Below are 22232 nucleotides of genomic sequence, written 5' to 3'. Positions count from 1 at the left end.
AAATAAATAAAAATAACAACAAAAGAAAGTTTGTTAAAGGCCAGTCTGTTGGTTTAATCCCCAGCACCTCCTAAACCTGCATGCTAGCACATGTCTATAGCCCCAGCACTGAAGAGGTGAGGGCAAATGGCAGGATTTCGGGGTCATTGTAAGCCAAATAGAGTTGAAGATGAGCCCGGGCTACATAAAACTTTCAAAAACGTGGCCCTGACTGAGTGATGTCTCCTCAGCCTCGGGGTTCACTGTGCACTCGATGGGTTGCTATTTTCCTTCCTTTTTTAAAGAATAGCTTTGTTTATTTATTTTCAAGAAGAAAGAGAGAGAGAAAGCACATTAGGGCCTTGAGCTGCTGCATATGAACTCCAGATGTATGTGCCACTTTTTGTGCATCTGGCTTTATGTGAGTACTGGGGAATAGAACCTGGGTCGTTGGGCTTAGCAGGCAAGCAAGCACCTTAACTGCTGAGCCATCTCTCCAGCCCTTTTTTTTTTTTTTTTTTTTTTTGGAATTAAAATACTTATTTATGAAAGAGTACATGTGGATGAGTTTGGGTGCACTGAGGCCTCCTGCCCTCTGCAAATGAACTCCAGGTGCATGCAAACACTTTGTGGGTCTGGTTTTTTGGTGCTGAGGAATTGAACCTGAGCCTGCACGTTTGGCAAGCAAGTGCCTTTAACTGCTGACGCTTCGCCCCAGCCAAGGACTGCTATTTTCTAATGCAAGGCTTGAAGCTCACCTCCGCCAGGAAGTCTGACTGGATTAACAATAATCCACAGGTAGGTCTCAACCCTTTCTGAGCCGAATCCCTGGACCCCAGGACTTTACAGTTCTCAACCACATGGGCTTCCTGGGTGCAGAGCCTTTGTTCCTCACCATGACTGTCACCCCCACACTACGTCAGCCCTCCACACGCTGACTCTCTTCCTCTCGTTCTTTCATATTCCACACATGGAAGCTGGAATGGGCTGCACTGTGGCCCCCACCAAGAAGTGTCCAGGTCCCAACTCCTGGAGCCTGTGAACATGACCTTATTTAGTAAGAGAGTCTTCGCTGCAGATGGAATCAAATTTTAAAAAGGATCACCAGGGCTGGAGAGATGGCTTAGCAGTTAGGGTGCTTGCCTGCAAAGCCAAAGGAAGAGATTCTCCTGGATTACCCAAATGGACCCTAAATCCACTGGCAAACACCTTTGTAAGAGAAAAGAAAAACATGTGTTGGCAGGCAGATTGGAGTCAGGCTGTGAGAAAAAGCATGGCCCTGTGGTCGCCTCCGTCCGTGACCTCTAGCCAACAGAACTGTGGGTGGGAAGAAACCCTTCTACCCCTGTAAGCACCGTTTCTGTGTCGATTGATTACAGAGCCCTTGGAAACAAATAGATCCTTGAAGAGAAACAAGCCAACAATTCTGGGGTTTGAGTTGGCCGAGGTGTGAACTGACCAAATGATGTGTCCGGTGTAAATTGCTACAGTCCCTGGGGAGCAGGAGAAGGAAGTGAGGAAGCCACTTCTGCTGGTCATTAACTGCTAGGTCCAGGGCTTGCCCCAGTGGAGGGAGGGCCGTGTTATGTCAAAGTGGCCTCTGGAGCGCAGTGAGAGCACCTGCAGGGACAAGTCCTGCACTGCTGGACACGGGGACGGATCTCGTGAGGATTGTCCCCCCAACCCCGGCCCTGGGCAGCTGGAGGTGAGCTGGGTGTGAAGGGCACCTGACATCTGCACTGAGCTGTCTACTGAACCCAGCAAGGCTGAACAAACCCAAGCTAGAATGCCTTGCACCAAGCACACAATCTTACGTAGTTTCTGCTCTCCCATCGTTCTCACCCCCACCCAAGGCTTTGGCACAGACCTCCCAGCCCTTGGCCCTCCTATGGAGCCTCAGCCCAGACCACCAAAGAATCCCTCCCCCTCTGCCTGCTTCCTGACCTTCTATGCCTGGCCCACACATCCTCTTCCACAATGGAGTTTTCCCTGGGCCCAGAGCAGAGACAAAACAGAGGGATGGGAAGAGGGAGCCAGGTTTGGATCAGGTAACCCAGCCCACCCATTGCCACAGGTCTGCAAAGTAACTTTGGGCAAGTCATCTTAGCCTAAGGACCCACATTCAACCCTCCAGATCCCCTGTTAGCCAGACGTGCACAAAGGTGAGGTGAGCTCAAGGTCACACATGCCCGCTAGGTGGCGCAAGCATCTGGAGTTCAATTTCAGTGGCTGAGGCCCTAGTGCACCTCTTCTCTCTCTCTCTCTCCCTCTCTCCCCCTGTCTAAAAAAAATTAATTAATTAAAAAGTCTAGCCCCAGATGCCCCACCACCAAGATAGGATAATAATACCCACACATCATTAGCTCCTCCTCCCGCTTATTCTGTTTCCAGGGCTTCCTTCTTCCATAAATGTAGTAAAAATACTAGTGATGCTTTAACACCCTTGAGTGTGTGTGCGTACACACACACGCACAGATTGTGGTTCAATAAATGTCCCTTCTTTGGACTCCAGGATCCTCGTCCCGGAAGGTTAGTTCCTGCCTGTTGGACTAACCAACTAACCAACATCCTGCAGTCCTCTCCCTTGGCAGAGCTGTCTTGGAGTCAGCTTTCTGTCTGAGTTTGCCATCTGTGTTGTCTTTGGCACCAGCCACGGAAACCTGGGCAGCATAGATCCTAGGAACAGCCTGGTCTAGATGTCAGACCAGGCTCCAAGCTGGTCCTACGGGGTTTCTGGGAGACCGTGGGTCTATCAGACAGCTCTTGTCTATGCCCATTAGCTGAGGCAAAGCCTGGGCTCCCAGGGGAAGAAGGAGGGGTGCATTTAACTGCATTTGGGGAGCCCTGCTGGTTTTCTTTGCTCCTGCCTGATGGTGCTGGGGTATCGGCTCTGGGATAAGCCAAGGAGAGTGGCAAGGGCTGGGCTGAAAGCTCTTGCTAGGAGGCAAAGAAAGGCAAAGCATGGAGATGGGCAGGGCAGGTACAAGGAAGACAGTGTCTTAGGCTCTTCCCTTGCCCACCCATGCCAATCTCTGGACAATCACACCATTACCCACAGCCCACTGCTCTCTCCTCACCCTCACCCAGCCCCAGAAAGAAATACTTTTTCCTGTATTGCCCTTTTTATTTTGTTATTGTTTTCTTTTTGTTTTTTTTTACGAGGCAGGGTCTTGCTCTAGCCCAACCTGACCTGGATTCACGCTATATAGTCTCGTGCCGGCTCATGCTATACAGTCTCAGGCTGGCCTTGAACTCACAGTGATTCTCCTACCTCTGCCTCCTAAGTGCTGGAATTAAAGGCATGCACCACCACACCTGGCTACATTCATTCATCTTTTATTCATGATGCTTGTGTGATCCTCCTCCTTCAGCTTCCCAAGTGCTGTGATTATACATGTGAGCCACAATGTTGGCTTCTAGTCCTCCTTTTAAAAACCGAATCAATGAGCTGCAGAGATGGCTTAGTGGTTAAGGCATTTGCCTACAAAGCCAAAGGACCTCGCTTCAATTTTCCAGGACCCACTTAAGCCAGATGCACAAGAGGGCACGTGCATTTGGAGCTCTTTTGCAGTGGCTGAAGGCCCTGGCGTGCCCATTTTCTCTCTCTTTCTCTGTCTCTCAAATAAATAATAATTTTTTTTAATCTCAGCATGGTGGAAAATGAGCAGGGAGTTCATCCCTTACTTCTTTTCTAAAATTTATTTTTATTTATTTATCTACTTGAGGGAGGGAGGGAGAGAAAGAGAATGGGTACACCATGGCCTCTAGCCACTGCAAACAAACTCCAGACGCAGATGGGCACGGTGGCTCACACCTTTAATCCCAGCACTTGGGAGGCAGAGGTAGGAAGATTGCCATGAGTTTGAGGCCACCCTGAGACTACACAGTGAATTCCAGGTCAGCCTGGGCTACAAGAGCCTACCTTCAAAACAAAACAAAAAAATTTCGGAAGCATGTACCACCATGTGCAATGCAAACCTGACTGCAACAGTAAGGTGAAGCTTGCTGTTAAGTCTGTGTCCTGAGAATTTGTACAGGGTTGCTTTGAATAGAAATGGACTGGTGTGAGCAGTGGGATATGGCATAGAAAAAAAATGAAATCTTTGGGTGAACTGCTGCCCATTCAGCTGCAATTGAGAGATTACAACCTTTGAGATTGGGCCAGCTGACCTGCAATGGAGCAACAGAAAATATATTCTTTTGAAGGGGCCTGAGTGTCCTGTTCTTCAAAGTCTGCTTTATTCCCCCCTGGATTAACAAACTGGCACCCTACCTGGTATTGTGGACTATAAGAAATGCAGGAGAGGGTCATTGAGTTTGCAAGTCTTGTGTTTTGGAAATGGCCATGGGCAGAGTGAAGCAGGTTTGCTGGCTGCCTGCATGGAAGCCTCATGGGGCCATGAGGATGAACGTGGTTTGCAGTGGAGACCCAGTGGAGATGCCAGGACCACAAAATGGCTGCTAAGGAAAGCTGCCGGCACCGGATCAAGTTTTCCAGGACTGTAAGTAGCCTAACTGGAGGGGCGGAATTGGAACTCCAGAGACTTGTTGCTGGTTATAATTATCGGCCTTGGAGACTTGTCACTGGTTAGAGTTGTTGGACTTGGAGCTACAGAGTTGAGTGTTTGCCCTGTTTAATTCTTATATTGGTTGAATATTTCTTTGCTATGTCCAATGCCATCTTTTGTAGTGTAAATGTTTATTCTGTGCCATTATGGGTTTTTTGAGGTTATTTTTTGGTATTATGACTCAGTTAAAAGATCTTGGATTATGGGGATATATGAACGTCATTGAAACTGGTAAAACTATGGGGACTTTTAAAGTTGGATAAATGCACTGCGTTTTACATCATGTATGGCTATAAGTTTATGGGGGCCAAGGGCAGAATGTGGTGGTTTGATTCAGGTGTCCCCCATAAAGTTAGGTGTTCTGAACTCTAGGTTCCCAGCTTGTGGGGATTTGGAAATTGAGGCCTCCTGGAGGGAGCGCATTGTTGGGGGCGGGCATATGGGTATTATAGCCAGTTTCCCCTTGCTAGTGTTTGGCACAGTCTCCTGTTCCTGTTGTCCAGGGGGTGATGTCCACCCTCTGCTCATGCCACCGTTTTCCCTTGCCATCATGGAGCTTCCCCTCAAACCATTAAGCCAAAATAAGCCTTGGGTGACTTCTACCAGCAGAGCGAACCTGACTGCAGCATTGCCGCCACCAGCACCTAAGGAGATTGGAAGAAGGAACGCGTTAGAGCCCAGGATACGCATGCTTCCCACACAGAGCTTTGCCTAAAGTTGGGGATAGTCAATGGGCATGGTAAACACAAAACCAAGGCAGACGTCCAGAGGAAAATTCTAGGAGAACAACTCTCTGAGTCCAGTATGATGTTTCACCAGGGTAAAGAAGAGTAGACCGTTTCACAGAACTAGAAACATGGAACCAAATAATAATTGAGAATAATAATAAACTTGGCATCTTTGCTTGATTATCTCCCGATTTTATCTTTCCAGAATCAATTAAATTATCCTAACATAGTCCTAAGTAGAAAACTAGCCTGATGCTAAGAAGAACTTCCAAACAACTTGCACAAGTCAATGTCCACCTGGGGAAACAAGCCACACTAGGTATTCCAACGAGAACTGAATGTAGGGAAAGAGTTAAACAGGAGAGGCGTCGTTGAAAGGAGGAAGGCAATGTTAAGACCACACAGAGAGAGCAGGGAGCCGCATCACTGCGAGGGATCGTGGATCAAAAGGAAGAGTTTCCAATCATCAGAACCTAGACACTAGAAGAGGGGTCCTTACAGTTCTCCGAGCAGGATGCAGCACAGGACAACCCTCTGATGGGATGCAGATTTCCGAGAACAGGCGTTACCTGGCTAATGCTGTTCTTAAGAGTCTGGAGTAAAGAAGGTGGGATGAATACTTCTCATTGAGGTGGAGGAGACTGCCCAGAGGAGCTAGTGCTTGCAGGGGGATGTAGGGCGCTCGTTCCCAGAGCAACTACAATCTGGAATCCCATTACTGTTGCCATGATGAAAGTCTACTGATGGGGTCATAGTGCACTAAGACTTCCTCCTACTTTCCAATAACCCTGTAGGATTTAGTTTTGGAAACATACAATAGAAACTTGCCTGCTAGGGGCTGGAGAGATGGCCCCGCGAATAAGTGTGGTTGATACACATGCATGAGGACCCAAGCTCAGATCACCAGCATGCTCATAGAAAGCCAACGTGTCTGTGCACACACGTAACCCCAGTGCTGAGAGGGGCAGAGAGAGGAGGACTAGTCAGCCAGTCTGAGCTATTTAAAAAAACGGTGAGCTCCAGGTTCAGTTTGAGATCCTGTCTCAAGGAAATAAAGTGTAAGAGTGCTAAAGAAAAATACTCAGTATCTTCCTGTGGTTTCTTCATGTAGTCATACAGGCACATGCAGCTGCATACATAGAAGCACACACGTCATACACCACATGCACGTGTGCACATGCACACACACACACACACAAAGAGAAGCAAAGACAGAGAACCGGCCTGACAAAGGATAAATACAATCTGCAGTGTGTTAGCCCCAGCAACATAAAGCAGAGTATGAGACTAGAGAGATGACTTAGCGGTTAAGGCACTTGCCTGCAAAGCCAAAGGTCCCAGATTCAGTTCCCCACTACCCACATAAAGTCAGGTCCATAAGGTGGCTCATGCATCTGGAGTTTGAAATGGCTAGATTGGCACACCCATTCTCTATCTGTCTCTGTCTGCCGCTTTCTTTACCACTCTCTCTCAAATAAGTAAAATAAAATACATTTTAAAAAAAGAGTGTGGAGTGGACAGTTTATAGTTGAGAAATGGCTCAGAATCAGCTTACAATTAAAAAAAAATTTTTTTTGTTTTGTTTTTGTTTTTCGAGGTAGGGTCTCACTCTGGTCCAGGCTGACCTGGAATTAACTCTGTTGTCTCAGGGTGGCCTTGAACTCATGGCGATTCTCCTACTTCTGCCTCCCGAGTGCTGGGATTAAAGGCTCCACCACGCCTGGCTTAATTTTTAAATTTTTGAAAAAAATCGCAGAAAAGGAGAATATTGCAGAGAAGATGGCTTCTCCATTTTGCAAAAGATGACTTTAGTCTATTTCCTATACATTTTATTTTGTTTTGTTTTGTTTGTTTTTGATTTTTTTGAGGTAGTCACACTCTGACCTAGGATGATCTGGAATTCACTATGTAGTCTCAGGGTGGCCTCAATCCTTCTACCTCTGCCTCCCAAGTGCTGGGGTTAAAGGTATGTGCCACCGGGTCAAGCTATTTCTTATATATTTTATGCATATAAAAAGGAGGTCATGACTTATGAAAAAGCCACATGGATATTTACTTCTTTGTTAGCTAACTTAAAACATACAAGGGCTGGGGAAACGGTTCAGTGGTTAAAGGCATTTGTTTGCGAAGCCTGCTGCCCAGGTTCAGCTCCCCAGTGTACATGTAAAGCCAGGAGCAAAAAGCGGTGCATGCACCTGGCATTGGTTTGCAGCACACACAAATAAATAACATATGCCTATAATTTTTTTAAGTTTGAACAGAAGCGTACCCTTACGGATAGATAATGCTCATTTCAGAAGCCATAGGTTATTATAGGGGAAACCCAAGTGCCAAGGCTGGTATGCCTCTCGGGGAATTGTTGGTCAGGGAGGTTTCTAAGGCCCTGAAACAATACAGACTGTCGCCAGTGCTCTTGGCCACCCACCAGAACTAAAAAATAAGGCCCTATGGCTGAAGACATCACTTGCTGAGCATGTTATAATCATGCATTCCAGAAGTGAAGAAATGCCCATGGGGTGGTTTGGGGGACCCCTTCCAGAGCCATTATGAAATAGACCTAAGACCCCATGATCACCTAACCTCCTTAAGCCTCTACTCTGTGGACCAGTGAAACTTCAGATTTCCTGCAATTATTGTCACAGCAACCTCTGAAAGGCTTATTTCCTTTTTCTGGTTACAGTACCCTGGTAAAAGGCCAGGGCATAGCAGGAAGATTTGCCAGTATGCATATCTGGCAATATAATAGGGTCCTTATCCAGGGAACATGGTCTCTTCTCCTTGCAAGGCTCTCAACCTATAAACTGTATAAGCCTATAAATTTTACTTATTTTTGTTTGTTTTTTCTGAGGTTAGGGTCTCTCACTGTCCCAGGCTGACCTGGAGCTCACTGTGTAGTCCCAGGCTGGCTTCAAACTCAGTGATCCTCCTACTTCCGCCTCCCAAGTGCCGTGACCAAAGGTGTGTGCCACCATGTCTGGAAAACTGAGCCATTTTTAACAACATAACAAACACCACCACAAAACAGCAAACCTCAAGAATTTGACTTCCAAAATCACTTCATTACAATAATCAAATTCTCAATTTTCAATAACAAAAAAATCACAAATACAAGTAAGTAGGGAAATAAGGACCAGTCAAGAAACAAAATAAACTGACAGAAGCTATCCTTGAAGAAGCCAAGAGCCTGGTCATGCTGGACAGACATAAAAACAAGTGTCTTAAATACACTAAAAGTTAAAGGAAAACATGGGCAAATAAGAAAATCAGACAAAAAAAATTAAAACTCAATTTGTGCTTTGGGCTTAAGCATCTTGAGGTGGATAGTGTTGTGCCCAGAAGCCATAGGTTGTTATTAGAAAAATTTCAATGCCAGGGTGGGATATCTTCCAGAGTTACTGGCCAGAGAAACCCCTGATGCCCCAAAACATTACAGACTATTGCCAAGACCCTTGATTGTCCACCAGAACAAGATGGTAAAACTGTATTGCTTAAGACTCCACCTGCCTGGGCAGAAAGTCACTAAAGAATCAAGCTGAGACTTCCGGTTAAGATGGCAGCGTAGGTACCACGCCAAAGCAGCCTAGGGGGGAAAAAGACCCAAAAAACTCAGCAAAATACACACTTTTACTAAAAAGTGAGGTGTATAGGAAATTGAGGCGGCAGCGGAGAAGTAGAAGAGTTATAGAGTATCCAGAGCCTGCACAGGCGGGAAAAGCGGCTCCAGCAGCTCGGCCAACCGCCGCAGCCGCAGCGCAGCAGAAAGCCGCCGGACTCTCGGCTCGAGCCGCAGGACAAGCCAGGTGCGGGATTTTCCCCTCACACCGTGCTCTCCGCAACTCGGGAAACGTGAGGGGAGAGCGGCAGCGAGCACCGGAGGAGCAGACCGCGAGGTAAAAGCACACGTGGAGCAGCGAGACAACCAGAGCAGCCACGGCTCCCTCCCCTCCCCCACCGCCTGAGCCCAGCTCCAGCGAACACAGCAGCGGCCCGGGACCGGCCACGCCAACTTGGGCTGACAGCGGGACCCAAGCAGGAGCAGAGTTCGGCAGCAACTTCAGCGGCCCCAGCACCGGTACCAGCGGCCCCAGCAGCAGCGGACCCAGGAGCGGCAGCGGCGGCAGATCCCGCAGCAGCGGCTTCGGGGGGGAGCAGCGGCGGTGGACACGGCAGCAGCAGCTTCAGCAGCGGTGGTGGCTCCGGTGGTGGCAGCTACGGCAGCAGCAGAGGCAGCAGCAGCGGCTCGGTTTGCCCCATAGAAAAAGCAAGTGCCCAGCTCCAGAAATCAGAACAGCAGCCCGACGACCCAGGCAGCAACTTGACTGAGACCAAAATCACCCAAGGTAACTGGGATTGTACCAGGGAAGGGTCTCACTTGGTCACAAGCTGACTTGGATCCCTCAACAGACCAGAAATCTAAACCTCTTTGTTGATAGAAGATCTGGTCATTATAATAACTACTCTTGCATACATACTCGGGGCTGTTTTTGATTGAATGTGTACAGTGTTTAGTTAAATTTTAGAATCTACCTGTATTTTATTCCACTCAGCCTGCTTGAATACTCCTATAGCAGGGAAATTCAACCCCTAAGAACATCTTTGTAGATACTCTGAGAGTCTTAAGAGCCACACCTAATACCTTAAGGTCCTACCCTGAAAATATATTACATCAAATCAATTGATACAGCTAAGAATACACAGCTAGCTAGAAAATCCAAGCATTAACTTAATCCAAGATGCAAAAATATATACATTATAACACAAGAAACACTAAAAAGCAAGACGATATAAATCCACCCAAAAGTTTTAATGCATCAGAAATGTCCTCCAGTGAGAAAGAGTTAGAGGAAATGCCTGAGAAAGAGTTCAAAAGAATAATTATAAATATGTTCAAAGAGGTCAAAGAACACATGAAAACAATCAAAGAAGAAATCAAAGAGGAAATCAAAGGAATCAAAGAAGAGGCAGGACACCAATTTAATGAAATAAAGAAGGCAATACAAGACATAAATAGGGAAATAGAAATATATATATATATATATATATATAAAGAAAAACCAGTCAGAATTACTAGCAATGAAGAACACAGTTAATGAAATAAAAAACTCTGTAGAAAATCTCACCAGTAGGATGGATGAGGGAGAGGACAGAATATCTAAGCTAGAAGACCAGGTGGCAGACCTAATGCAGTCCAACAAAAGAGAAAGACAAACTTATAGAAAAGTATGAGTGGGAATTTCAAGATATTCGGGACACTATGAAAAGATCCAATATAAGAATTCAGGGCATAGTAGAAGGAGAAGAACTCCACTACAGAGGCATAGTAGGCATCTTCAACAAAATCATAGAGGAAAATTTCCCCCAAATTGGGAAAGAGGTGCCAATACAGATACAGGAAGCCTTTAGAACCCCAGCCAGACAAAATCCAGAAAGAACCTCTCCTCGCCATATTATAATCAAACTTCCAAACACACAAACCAAAGAAAAAATATTGAAAGCAGTTAGAGAGAAAAATCAAGTTACCTACAAAAGCAAGCCCATCAGGATTACAGCAGATTATTCAACACAAACTTTTAAAGCCAGAAGGGCTTGGAGTGATATATTCCAAGTTCTGAAAGATAACAACTGTCAACCAAGGTTACTTTATCCTGCAAAGTTATCCATTCAAATAGATGGAGAAATAAAGACATTCCATGACAAAAGCAGGTTAAAGGAGTATTTGAAGACAAAACCAGCTCTACAGAAAATACTTGATAGAATCCTCCATGCTGAACAAAAGGAAAAGCACACATATAAGGAACCTAGAAAAAACAAGCTATACTCAAATACCAGTTAACAGAAGAGAGCACAGGTAGAACCAGTAACACACACACACACACACACACACACACACACACACACACACACACACACACAAATGGCAAACATAAATACACACCTTTCAATAATATCTCTTAATATCAACGGTCTCAATGCCCCAACGAAAAGACATAGATTTGCAGACTGGGTTAAAAAGCAGGATCCTACAATTTGTTGTCTCCAAGAAACTCACCTTTCTACAAAGGATAGACATTATCTTAGGGTGAAAGGTTGGAAGACGGTGTTTCAAGCAAATGGGCCTAGAAAACAAGCAGGGGTTGCTATCCTAATATCAGACAGGGTAGACTTTAGTCCGACGTTAGTCAAGAAAGATAAGGAAGGTCACTTTATATTGATTAAGGGCACACTCCAACAGGAGGACATTACAATCCTAAACATATATGCACCTAACATGGGGGCTCCCAAATTCGTCAAACAAACACTATTAGAACTAAGGTCACAGATAACACCAAACACAGTGGTGGTGGGTGACTTTAACACCCCACTCTCATCAATTGACAGGTCATCCAGGGAAAGAATAAACAGAGAGGCATCTGGACTAAATGAGGTCATAGAAGGAATGGACCTAACAGATATATACAGGACATTTCATCCAAAGGCTGCAGAATATACATTCTTTTCAGCAGCACATGGAACATTCTCTAAAATAGACCATGTATTAGGACACAAAGCAAATCTTAACAAATTCAGGAAAATTGAAATAATTCCTTGCATTCTATCTGACCACAATGGAATTAAACTACAAATCAGTAGCAAGAAAGGTTATAGAGCATACACAAAATCATGGAAACTAAACAATACACTACTAAATGATGAGTGGGTCAATGAAGAAATCAAAAAGGAAATCAAAAAATTTATAGAGTCAAATGATAATGAGAACACAACATACCAAAATCTCTGGGACACAATGAAGGCAGTTCTAAGGGGTAAATTTATAGCCTTAAGTGCCTATATTAAGAAATTAGAAAGGTCGCAAGTAAACGACCTAATGCTTCGCCTTAAAGCCTTGGAAAAAGAAGAACAAGGCAAACCAAAAATTAGTAGACGGGAAGAAATAATAAAGATTAGGGCAGAAATTAATGAGATAGAAACAAAAAGAACAATCCAAAGAATTAATGAAACAAAGAGTTGGTTCTTTGAAAGGATAAACAAGATTGATAAACCCTTAGCAAATCTGACCAGAAGAAAGAGAGAAGAGACACAAATTAATAAAATCAGAGATGAACAAGGTAACATCACAACAGATTCCAGAGAAATTCAAAAAATCATAGGGACATACTATAAAAGCATATACTCCACAAAGTATGAAAATCTGAAAGAAATGGATGATTTCCTTGATCTATATGACCTACCTAAATTAAATCAAAATGATATTAATCACTTAAATAGACCTATAACAAACATGGAGATCCGAACAGTTATCAATAATCTCCCAACTAAAAAAAGCCCAGGCCCGGATGGATTCACTGCTGAATTTTACCAGACTTTTAAGGAAGAGCTAACATCATTGCTTCTTAAGCTTTTCCAGGAAATAGAAAAAGAAGGAATTCTACCAAACTCCTTCTATGAGGCCAGCATCACCCTGATACCAAAACCAGGCAAAGATAGAACAAAAAAAGAAAATTACAGACCAATCTCCCTCATGAACATAGATGCAAAAATTCTCAACAAAATATTGGCAAACAGAATACAAGAGTATATCAAAAAGATCATTCTCCCTGACCAAGTAGGCTTTATCCCAGAGATGCAGGGATGGTTCAACATACGCAAATCTATAAATGTAATACATTACATAAACGGGTTGAAGGACAAAAATCACATGATCATCTCATTAGATGCAGAGAAAGCATTTGACAAAATCCAACATCCCTTCATGATAAAAGTCCTACAGAGACTGGGAATAGAAGGAACATATCTCAATATAATAAAGGCTATTTATGACAAGCCTACAGCCAACATATTACTAAATGGGGAAAAACTAGAAGCTTTTCCACTAAAATCAGGAACAAGACAAGGGTGTCCACTGTCCCCACTTCTATTTAATATAGTTTTGGAAGTCTTAGCCATAGCAATAAGGCAAGAGACACACATAAAAGGGATACAAATTGGAAAGGAAGAAATCAAGTTATCATTATTTGCAGATGACATGATTCTATACATAAAGGACCCTAAAGACTCTACTAGCAAGCTGTTAGAGCTGATCAAAACCTACAGCAATGTAGCAGGATACAAAATAAATACACAGAAATCAGTAGCCTTCATATATGCTAACAACAAACACACAGAGGATGAAATCAGAGAATTACTCCCATTCACAATTGCATCAAAAAAAAAATAAAATACCTTGGAATAAACCTAACCAAGGAAGTAAAGAATCTATACAATGAGAACTTTAAAACACTCAAGCGAGAAATTGCAGAAGACACTAAAAAGTGGAGAAACATCCCTTGTTCCTGGATTGGAAGAATCAATATCGTGAAAATGGCAATCTTACCTAAAGCAATCTACACATTTAATGCAATCCCTATCAAAATTCCAAAGGCTTTCTTCATGGAAATAGAAAAAACAATCCAAAAATTCATTTGGAATCACAAAAAACCTCGAGTATCTAAAATAATACTGAGCAACAAAAAAGAGGCTGGTGGTATCACCATACCTGATTTTAACCTATGCTACAGAGCCATAGTAACAAAAACAGCATGGTACTGGCACAAAAACAGACATGTAGATCAGTGGAACAGAATAGAGGACCCAGATGTAAGCCCAAGTAGCTATAGCCACCTGATATTCGATAAAAATGCCAAAAATACTCATTGGAGAAGAGACAGCCTCTTCAGCAAATGGTGTTTTGAAAACTGGATAAATATCTGCAGAAGGATGAAAATAGATTCTTCTCTCTCGCCATGCACAAGAATTAAGTCCAAATGGATTAAAGACCTTAACATCAGACCGGAAACTTTGAAACTGCTAGAGGAAAAAGTAGGGGAAACCCTTCAACATGTTGGTCTTGGCAAAGACTTTCTGAATACAACCCCAATTGCTCAGGCAATAAAACCACAGATTAACCACTGGGACCTAATGAAATTACAAAGATTTTGCACCGCAAAGGACACAGTGAAAAAAGCAAAGAGGCAACGTACAGCATGGGAAAAAAATCTTCGCCAGCTATATATCTGATAGAGGATTAATATCTAGGATATACAAAGAACTCAAAAAGTTAAATAATAAGGAATCAAACAAGCCAATCAAAAAATGGGCTATGGAGCTAAATAGAGAGTTCTCAAAGGAAGAAATACGAATGGCATATAAGCATCTAAAAAAATGTTCTACATCACTAGTCATCAGGGAAATGCAGATTAAAACTACATTGAGATTCCATCTCACTCCTGTCAGATTGGCCACCATCATGAAAACAAATGATCATAAATGTTGGCGGGGATGTGGAAAAAAAGGAACCCTTCTTCACTGCTGGTGGGAATGCAATGTGGTCCAGCCATTGTGGAAAACAGTGTGGAGGTTCCTAAAACAGCTAGAGATTGATTTACCATATGACCCAGCTATAGCGCTCCTAGGCATATATCCAAAGGACTCATCTCATTTCCTTAGAAGTACATGCTCAACCATGTTTATTGCTGCTCAATTTATAATAGCTGGGAAATGGAACCAGCCTAGATGTCCCTCAACAGATGAGTGGATAATGAAGATGTGGTACATTTATACAATGGAGTTCTACTCAGCAGTAAGGAAAAATGAAGTTATGAAATTTGCAGAAAAATGGATGGACCTGGAAAGTATTATACTAAGTCAGGTAACCCAGGCCCAGAAAGCCAAGCGCCACATGTTCTCTCTCATATGTGGATCCTAGCTACAGATGACTGGGCTTCTGCGTGAGAATGAAAATACTTAGTAGCAGAGGCCAGTAAGTTGAAAAGGAGACATAAAGGGTGGAGAAAGGAAGGGAGGAGGATACTTAATAGGTTGATATTGTATATATGTAATTACAATGATTGTAATGGGGAGGTAATATGATGGAGAATGGAATTTCAAACGGGAAAGTGAGGGGGTGGGGAGGGAGGGAATTACCATGGGATATATTTTATAATCATGAAAAATGTTAATAAAAATTAAAAAAAAATGGGCTATGGAGCTAAATAGAGTTCTCAAAGGAAGAAATACGAATGGCATATAAGCATCTAAAAAAATGTTCTACATCACTAGTCATCAGGGAAATGCAGATTAAAACTACATTGAGATTCCATCTCACTCCTGTCAGACTGGCCACCATCATGAAAACAAATGATCATAAATGTTGGCGGGGATGTGGAAAAAAAGGAACCCTTCTGTACTGCTGGTGTGGGAATGCAATCTGGTCCAGCCATTGTGGAAAACAGTGTGGAGGTTCCTAAAGCAGCTAGAGATTGATCTACCATATGACCCAGCTATAGTGCTCCTAGGCATATATCCAAAGGACTCATCTCATTTCCTTAGAAGTACATGCTCAACCATGTTTATTGCTGCTCAATTTATAATAGCTGGGAAATGGAACCAGCCTAGATGTCCCTCAACAGATGAGTGGATAATGAAGATACTTAATAGGTTGATATTGTATATATGTAATTACAATGATTGTAATGGGGAGGTAATATGATGGAGAATGGAATTTCAAACGGGAAAGTGTGGGGGTGGGGAGGGAGGGAATTACCATGGGATATATTTTATAATCATGGAAAATGTCAATAAAAATAAAAAATAAAAAAAAACAGAGTTCTATAACGAAGAGAAAACAGAAAAATTGTCTTAAAAAATAATAACCAGAAACATTACATATTTAATGAAAGATGTGAATGTGTAAGTCCAGGAAGTCCAAGAAATTCCAAAGAACAGATACACAAGAGGTCGGGAGTGTTGTTGCATGCCTTTAATCCCAGCACCCAGAACAGGATCAATGTGAGTTTGTGGCCAGTTTGAGCTAGAGCAAGACAGACCTTACCTCAAAAACTTAAAACTTAAAAAATAATTTCAGGCTGGAGAGGTGGCTTAGCGGCTAAGGTGATGACCTGCAAAGCCAAAGGACCTCAGTTTGAGTCTCTATCTCTTCCAGTCTCTATCTCTCTCTCTCTAAAGTAAATAAAGTAAAAAAATATATTTTAAAAAATTTCACTGCAAATGATTTGGGCTTCAGATAAAGGAATTTGCTTGCAAAGCTTAATGACCCAGGTTTGATTCCCCAGTACCCATGTAAAGCCAGATGCACAAAGTGGTACATGAATCTGAAGTTCGTCTGCAGCAGCTAGAGGTCCTGGCACTCCCATTCCTTCTGTCTCTCTTCTATCTCCCTCTGCTTGAAAATAAAGATGCACAGTCCCTTCCTTGCAAAGGCACATTAGAGGAAACTGTCAAGTCATTAGAATGGCTATTACCAAATATTTGAAAAACAAGTGTTGTAAGGATGTGGAGAAACTGAAGCCCTGAGTATTACTGGCTGAAATATAAAGTGGTACAGCCACTATGGAAAAGTCTGGTAACCCCTCAAGGTTAAACACAGAATTATATATATATTCTAGCAATTCCATACACAGAATTCAAAAAACTGAAAGAATGTGGGCTGGGGAATGGCTCAATGGTTAAAGGTGCTTCTTAGAAGAATACACATTTATACACCAATGTTCACAGTAGTCAAAGGGAAGAAGCAACAAAAATTTTAATCATTATATGAATAGATTAACAAAATAGGTATCTATACACAGGAAGAGATGACCTACTATGCTATACAGACACAAAAATACATATATTGTTACATCTACAGAGGTTCCTAGAACATATTTTATAGAGCATGAAGCAGAACAGAGGTTACGAGGGACTGAGGGGAAGGAAGAATGAGACATAACTGCTCTGATGAGAGCACAGGTACTGTTTGAAATGATGGGAAAATTCTGGAAGTAGTGAGTTATGAAACATTGTAAAGGTAATAAATACCACTCAATTACACTTAAAATGGATAAATAATAATTTTTAAATATTTTACCTATTTATTTATTTGGGAGAGAGTGAGAGAAAGAGACAAAGAATGGGCATGGCAAACAAAGACTAGATGCATGCACTACCTTGTGCATATGGCTTTACGTGGGTACTGGTGAATCAAACTCGGGTCCTTAGGCTTTGCAGGCAAGCGCCTTAACTGCTGAGCCATCTCTCCAGCTCAATAGTAAATTTTATGCTATGTGTATTTTACCATGGGGAGATCACAGATTAACATCAGATTTCTATATGGAATCTAAGTAACATGTTTAAATTTTTTCCACTCTAGACACTCAAAGAATAGAAAACACATTTTTTTCTTGAATTTCACCTTTGTATGAAAATGGCAAATTTAGTATCACACAGTCACTTAGAAATATTTGTTTTTATTTCAAAATTACCTATAGAACCTTACCTAAAGGTTCTTTCAGCACTTTCCATGAGTAATTGTTCAGTTTGGCTTCAAGAAAATCCATCAAAGCAGAAAATGAAGTCTCTTTACTAAACTTAGATCATCAGAAAAGGAATGCTAGAGGGTGATGAAACTAACAACGTCCTAATTCCAAGAGAATTCTTTTGCATTCCCCAAACCTCTATTTTGGTTCTCAATATAGCAAGTTTTCGTGTGTTTAAAAAAAAAAAAAAAAAAAACTTATCTTTACACTAACTAGAAACAGTGCTTTAAAATCTACTCCTTTCCTTGGAGTAAGATCCAGCAAAGCGTTACCATCTCAAAGCAAATCTACTATGACTATCTAAGCGCCGTCAAGTAGTTTGGCTATGGAAGATGTTCTGGTCTCTTCTAAGCCTTTCTCAGGATCCACACATCAGACACTCATCTCGATTCTCCAAAGAGCACACCATGGCTGCCGTGTTCCTCTCCTTCTCTTCTTCCTCTTTTAATGCCTTTTCTTTCTCTTTCAGCTTTTCCTTATTTAGAGTGAACTGGATTGGATTAGCTGCAGGTCTTGTCCTTAAATAATACATCCCAGTTTTTAAACCCTACAAGAGAAATAAAAAATACAACCATTAGGAAGCCAGCTAATTAATTGGTCTGCTTATCTGAATGTGTTTCTGCAGGAATGTTGAGAGCTGGCAATAGTGATGCCATGTTACGAGCCTTAAGGACAGTTGAGGTCGTTAAGGTCCCTGAAAATGGCTATAATACCTTAATGTTGAAGCATTTTCATAAGACTTAATTTTAATGTAACTTGTTCTAAGTTTAATGAAAGCTAAGAATTAATAAATTGCATTTTTTTGAAGAAAAAAAATACAACTATTAGGAAAAACATGAGAATAGCATGTAAGATTGATGTTTAGAACACATTCCCACATATGAGCAGTTAAAAATACACTTAATTTTAAAAACTTTAAAATACATTCTCATAAACAACCAGCTAAATCCAACCCCCTAAAACATATTTACTTCTTTGGAAATGTCAATATTTTGTTTTAATTGTTTTAACTTTTTTGTGTATGACCTTCAGGTTTTCCCACAACAATATGCCTTTTCTCTGTAAAACAAGAAAGTATGAACAGTTCAAGTAGTCATCTCTGTTCAGTATTCCTGGGATAGGTAGGCAGCCTTCAAGAAAACTGTGTTAAGTAAGAAAATAAATTTATAGTTCTACATAAAATTTATGTCAAGGGCTGAAGAGATGGCTTAGTGGTTAAGGTGTTTGCCTGTAAAGCCAAAGGACCAATGTTCAATTCCCTAGGACCCACATAAGCCAGCTGCACAAGATGGCACATGAATCCAGAGTTCATTTACAGTGGCTAGAAGCCCTGGCACACCCATATTCTCCCTCCCTCCCTCCCTCCCTCTCTCTCTCTCTCTCTCTCTCTGCTTCTTTCTATCTCTCTCTCTCTCAAATAAATAAAATAAATTTTCAAAAAATTATGTGAAGTCATAAGAATATAACCCAGAATCACAGGACTTTATAAAATGCCCTGGAGCAGACACACTAGAGCAACTGCGTGGACAGTGAAGAGAGGCCAGAAATAAGTCCAAGTTCTCAAGCCTAGAAGGAACTAACTTTAACAGAAACAAGAAATTCCAAAGTAGGAGCTGGATTGGCACAAAAACCAAGGGTAGGTTTTAACATTTTTGGACCTGAAGGGAGTAGGAAGCTGGAATGGAAACTGTTCCAATTTCAAAACATAAACTGTCAAGTCTTCCTTCATTTCTTCTACCAACCTGCTTCCAGCCGTAGAAGTGCATGCTGGTGAGTTTGCCATAATTGGGCTCAGCGATATGGATGTTCAAAGACTGGCTTTGATCAATGAAAGCTCCTCTCTCAGCTGCCATCTTGAGAACAGTTTTTTGAGAGATTTCCCATACAGTCTTATAAAGTTGCTTTAGGTCCTCAGGGATTTCTGGTATGCTCTGGAAAAGGAAAACCAAATGTCCATTTTACTTCATTTAAAGAAAACAATATAAGTAAGAGAATAACAATGCAAGGGTCTGGTTTTCCCACCAGATCTGACCCTACCATTCAGTTTCATAAGACTATCATGTCAAGTTTACCCAACCCATTTATGTCATTTAGAATGTAACAAAACCCCATGCATCCAGCCAAAAGGACATCTGAAGCAGCCAGATTGACAGTATTTAAAATGTATTTAAATTTTTCCTCTCTGAGCTCTCAGAGAACAGAAAACACATTTTTTTCAAATTTGACCCTTATTTAATATTACAAATTACTTAGAAATGTTTATTTTTATTTCAGAACTGTATCTAGATAAAGGTTCTGTCCACACGTCACAAGTATTAAGTCACCATTATTTAAGCATCACCTGTCTTGAACTGCTTTATGGACAAAAGGTCACTGTTCTGGAGGTGCTTAAAGATGGGAAAAGCAGAGCTAAGCAGCAGTAACTGACCCTTGAGTTCTACAGAGAAGCAGTTTACAGTGACCTGCTTGCAGGAAGCAAAGAGATAAGCCTCTTTAAATAATGTAGAATTTCACAAACTCCACTTGGACTGGGGAAAAAAAAACAGATTTTCCTAGGCTAGAGTTAATTTGCATTAAAATATAGAAACTGGCTAATGCTATAGTTGCTACGATCAAAAATTAAAATATTAGGGTTTTTTTCATGTTGCCCAGCAGACCAATGCTTACCCAGAGATAGCTTCTACAAACAAATATTTTTGATTCTGAGATGCAAACATTTTATTATTAAAAATTATTTCATTTGCAGTGGCTGGAGGCCCTGGCACGTCCATTCTCTCCCTCCCTCTCTCTCTCTCTCTCTCTGCCTGTCTGTCACTCTCAAAGACATTTTTTTAAAAAATTATTTCTGGGCTGGAGGGATGGCTTAGCAGTTAAGGCGCTGGCCTGCAAAGCCAAAGGAACCAGGTTCAATTCCCAAGGACCCATGTAAGCCAGATACACAAGGTGGCACGTGTGTCATGAGTTCACTTGCAGTGGCTGAAGGCCCTGGTGCACCCATTCTCTCTATCTATCTCTATCCGCCTCTTTCTTTCTCTCTCTCAAATAAAATAATTTTAAAAAATTACTTCTGGGGGCTGGAGAGATTGCTCCATGGTTAAAGGCACTTGCTTGCAAAGCCTGACAGCCCAAGTTCAATTCCCCAGTACCCACGTAAGCCAGATACACAAAGTGGCTCATGCATCTGAAGTTCATATGCAGTGGCAATTGGCCCTGGTACACTCATTTCATTTTTTCTCATTCTCTGCTTGCAAATAAATAAATAAAATATATTTCTGAAAAACTATTTCTGGGGCTGGAGAGACGACTTAGCAGTTAAGGTGTTTGCCTGCAAAGCAAAAGGATCCAGGTTCGATTCCCCAGGACCCACATTAGCTAGATGCACAAGGGGGCGCATGCATCTGGAGTTCATTTACAGTGGCTGGAGGCCCTGGCACACCCATTCTCTCTCCCTGTCAGTCTCTCTCTCTCTCCCCCTCTTTCTCTGTCAAATAAATAAATAAAAATTAAATATTAAAAAAAAAAAACTATTTCTGACTTTCTTTGAGACTGCCAGTCTCAATCTCTACCATGCTTTTTAGGTTTGATTTCAGTTTTAGACCTTTTATCAGTGATCTTCAAATTCTGAGGCTTTCTGCAGCCACATAATGAATCAATAATAGCTCTGGCTGCCAGCCCAGGTGCTCACTCCTATTTAGCTAGTAAGGAGTACCACCTAAGCTGGAAGATTTTCAAAGTTTACAAATGTGCAGAAAAACTGGAAACCTGTCTTGCTGCACAAAAAACAAGAAAATAAAGGCTACATAAAGTCGTACATAATCTTAGCACAACAATGCAGACATGAATACAGCTCTATCAGTAGAGCCACAATGAGTGGCCATTTTGTTCTGCATTGCCTGGAATAAGCAAGGTGGCACCACAATGTCCAATGTTCACGAAAAGCACAGCACATGTTCCCTCTGTACCTGGATAGAGCCATTACATGCAATGATCTGGTTCTTCATCTCCTCATTCCACAAGCCTCGCTCAGTAAGATCTTTCAACAAGTGAGGATTTACAATCTGAATGAATAAGCAGGAAAGAAATAAGAAACAATGACAGGGCCTACATGATCATAGGCCTAGAGCTCAAAATAAATAAGATGGCTGATAAATTGCTTATTACTAGATTAAATCCTATTTTTTAAATAAAACCAAGAGCACCATCCCACCACACAAAAACTATATTCTTTTAAATTCCTGAGATTTACTATTCAAGAAACATAATAAAAATGTAATATATTTATGTATATATTATATACATGTATATACACATACATACATATGCACATGTACAAATTATTTTATCTGTTTTAGATATAAAATTTTGTCAACTATACTTCAATAAAACTGAAAAAAGTGATTCATATTTTTCTAAATGATCATACCATAAAAACTTTAAAAAACGGAGCTGATGGGCTAAAGAGATGGCTTAGCAGTTAAGGCGCTTGCCTACAATGCCAAAGGACTCAGGTTCGATTCCCCAGGACACACATAAACCAGATGCACAAGGTGGTGCACATGTCTAAAGTTTGTAGTTGAAGGCCCTGGAGTGTCCATTCTCTATCTGCC

The 22232-nt window shown here is 41.7% G+C and overlaps 1 protein-coding gene and 1 non-coding gene across 2 annotated transcripts in view; one reads left to right on the top strand and one right to left on the bottom strand.

The window, feature by feature from the left end:
* Nucleotides 1-16834: 16834 nt before the first annotated feature.
* Rrm1 (ribonucleotide reductase catalytic subunit M1) overlaps nucleotides 16835-22232 on the bottom strand; it is a 43980-nt gene continuing 38582 nt past the window's right edge. Inside the window, exons 17-19 of the mRNA XM_045145887.1 lie at nucleotides 21588-21683; nucleotides 19368-19556; nucleotides 16835-18172 (exon numbers count right to left, since the gene is read on the bottom strand). Of these exons, the coding sequence (XP_045001822.1) occupies nucleotides 17984-18172; nucleotides 19368-19556; nucleotides 21588-21683 (474 nt within the window). The 3' untranslated portion in view covers nucleotides 16835-17983. The remainder of the gene's footprint in view (nucleotides 18173-19367; nucleotides 19557-21587; nucleotides 21684-22232) is intronic.
* On the top strand, nucleotides 18205-18337 carry LOC123459957. The gene has a single exon (XR_006636688.1). It is a non-coding gene; the product is annotated as a small nucleolar RNA SNORA33 (small nucleolar RNA).

This window comes from Jaculus jaculus, chromosome 3, assembly GCF_020740685.1.
Source record: "Jaculus jaculus isolate mJacJac1 chromosome 3, mJacJac1.mat.Y.cur, whole genome shotgun sequence".
Lineage (NCBI taxonomy): Eukaryota > Metazoa > Chordata > Mammalia > Rodentia > Dipodidae > Jaculus > Jaculus jaculus.
Note: the sequence above shows the minus strand (reverse complement) of the source record. Positions and strands in the feature narration are given on the sequence as shown.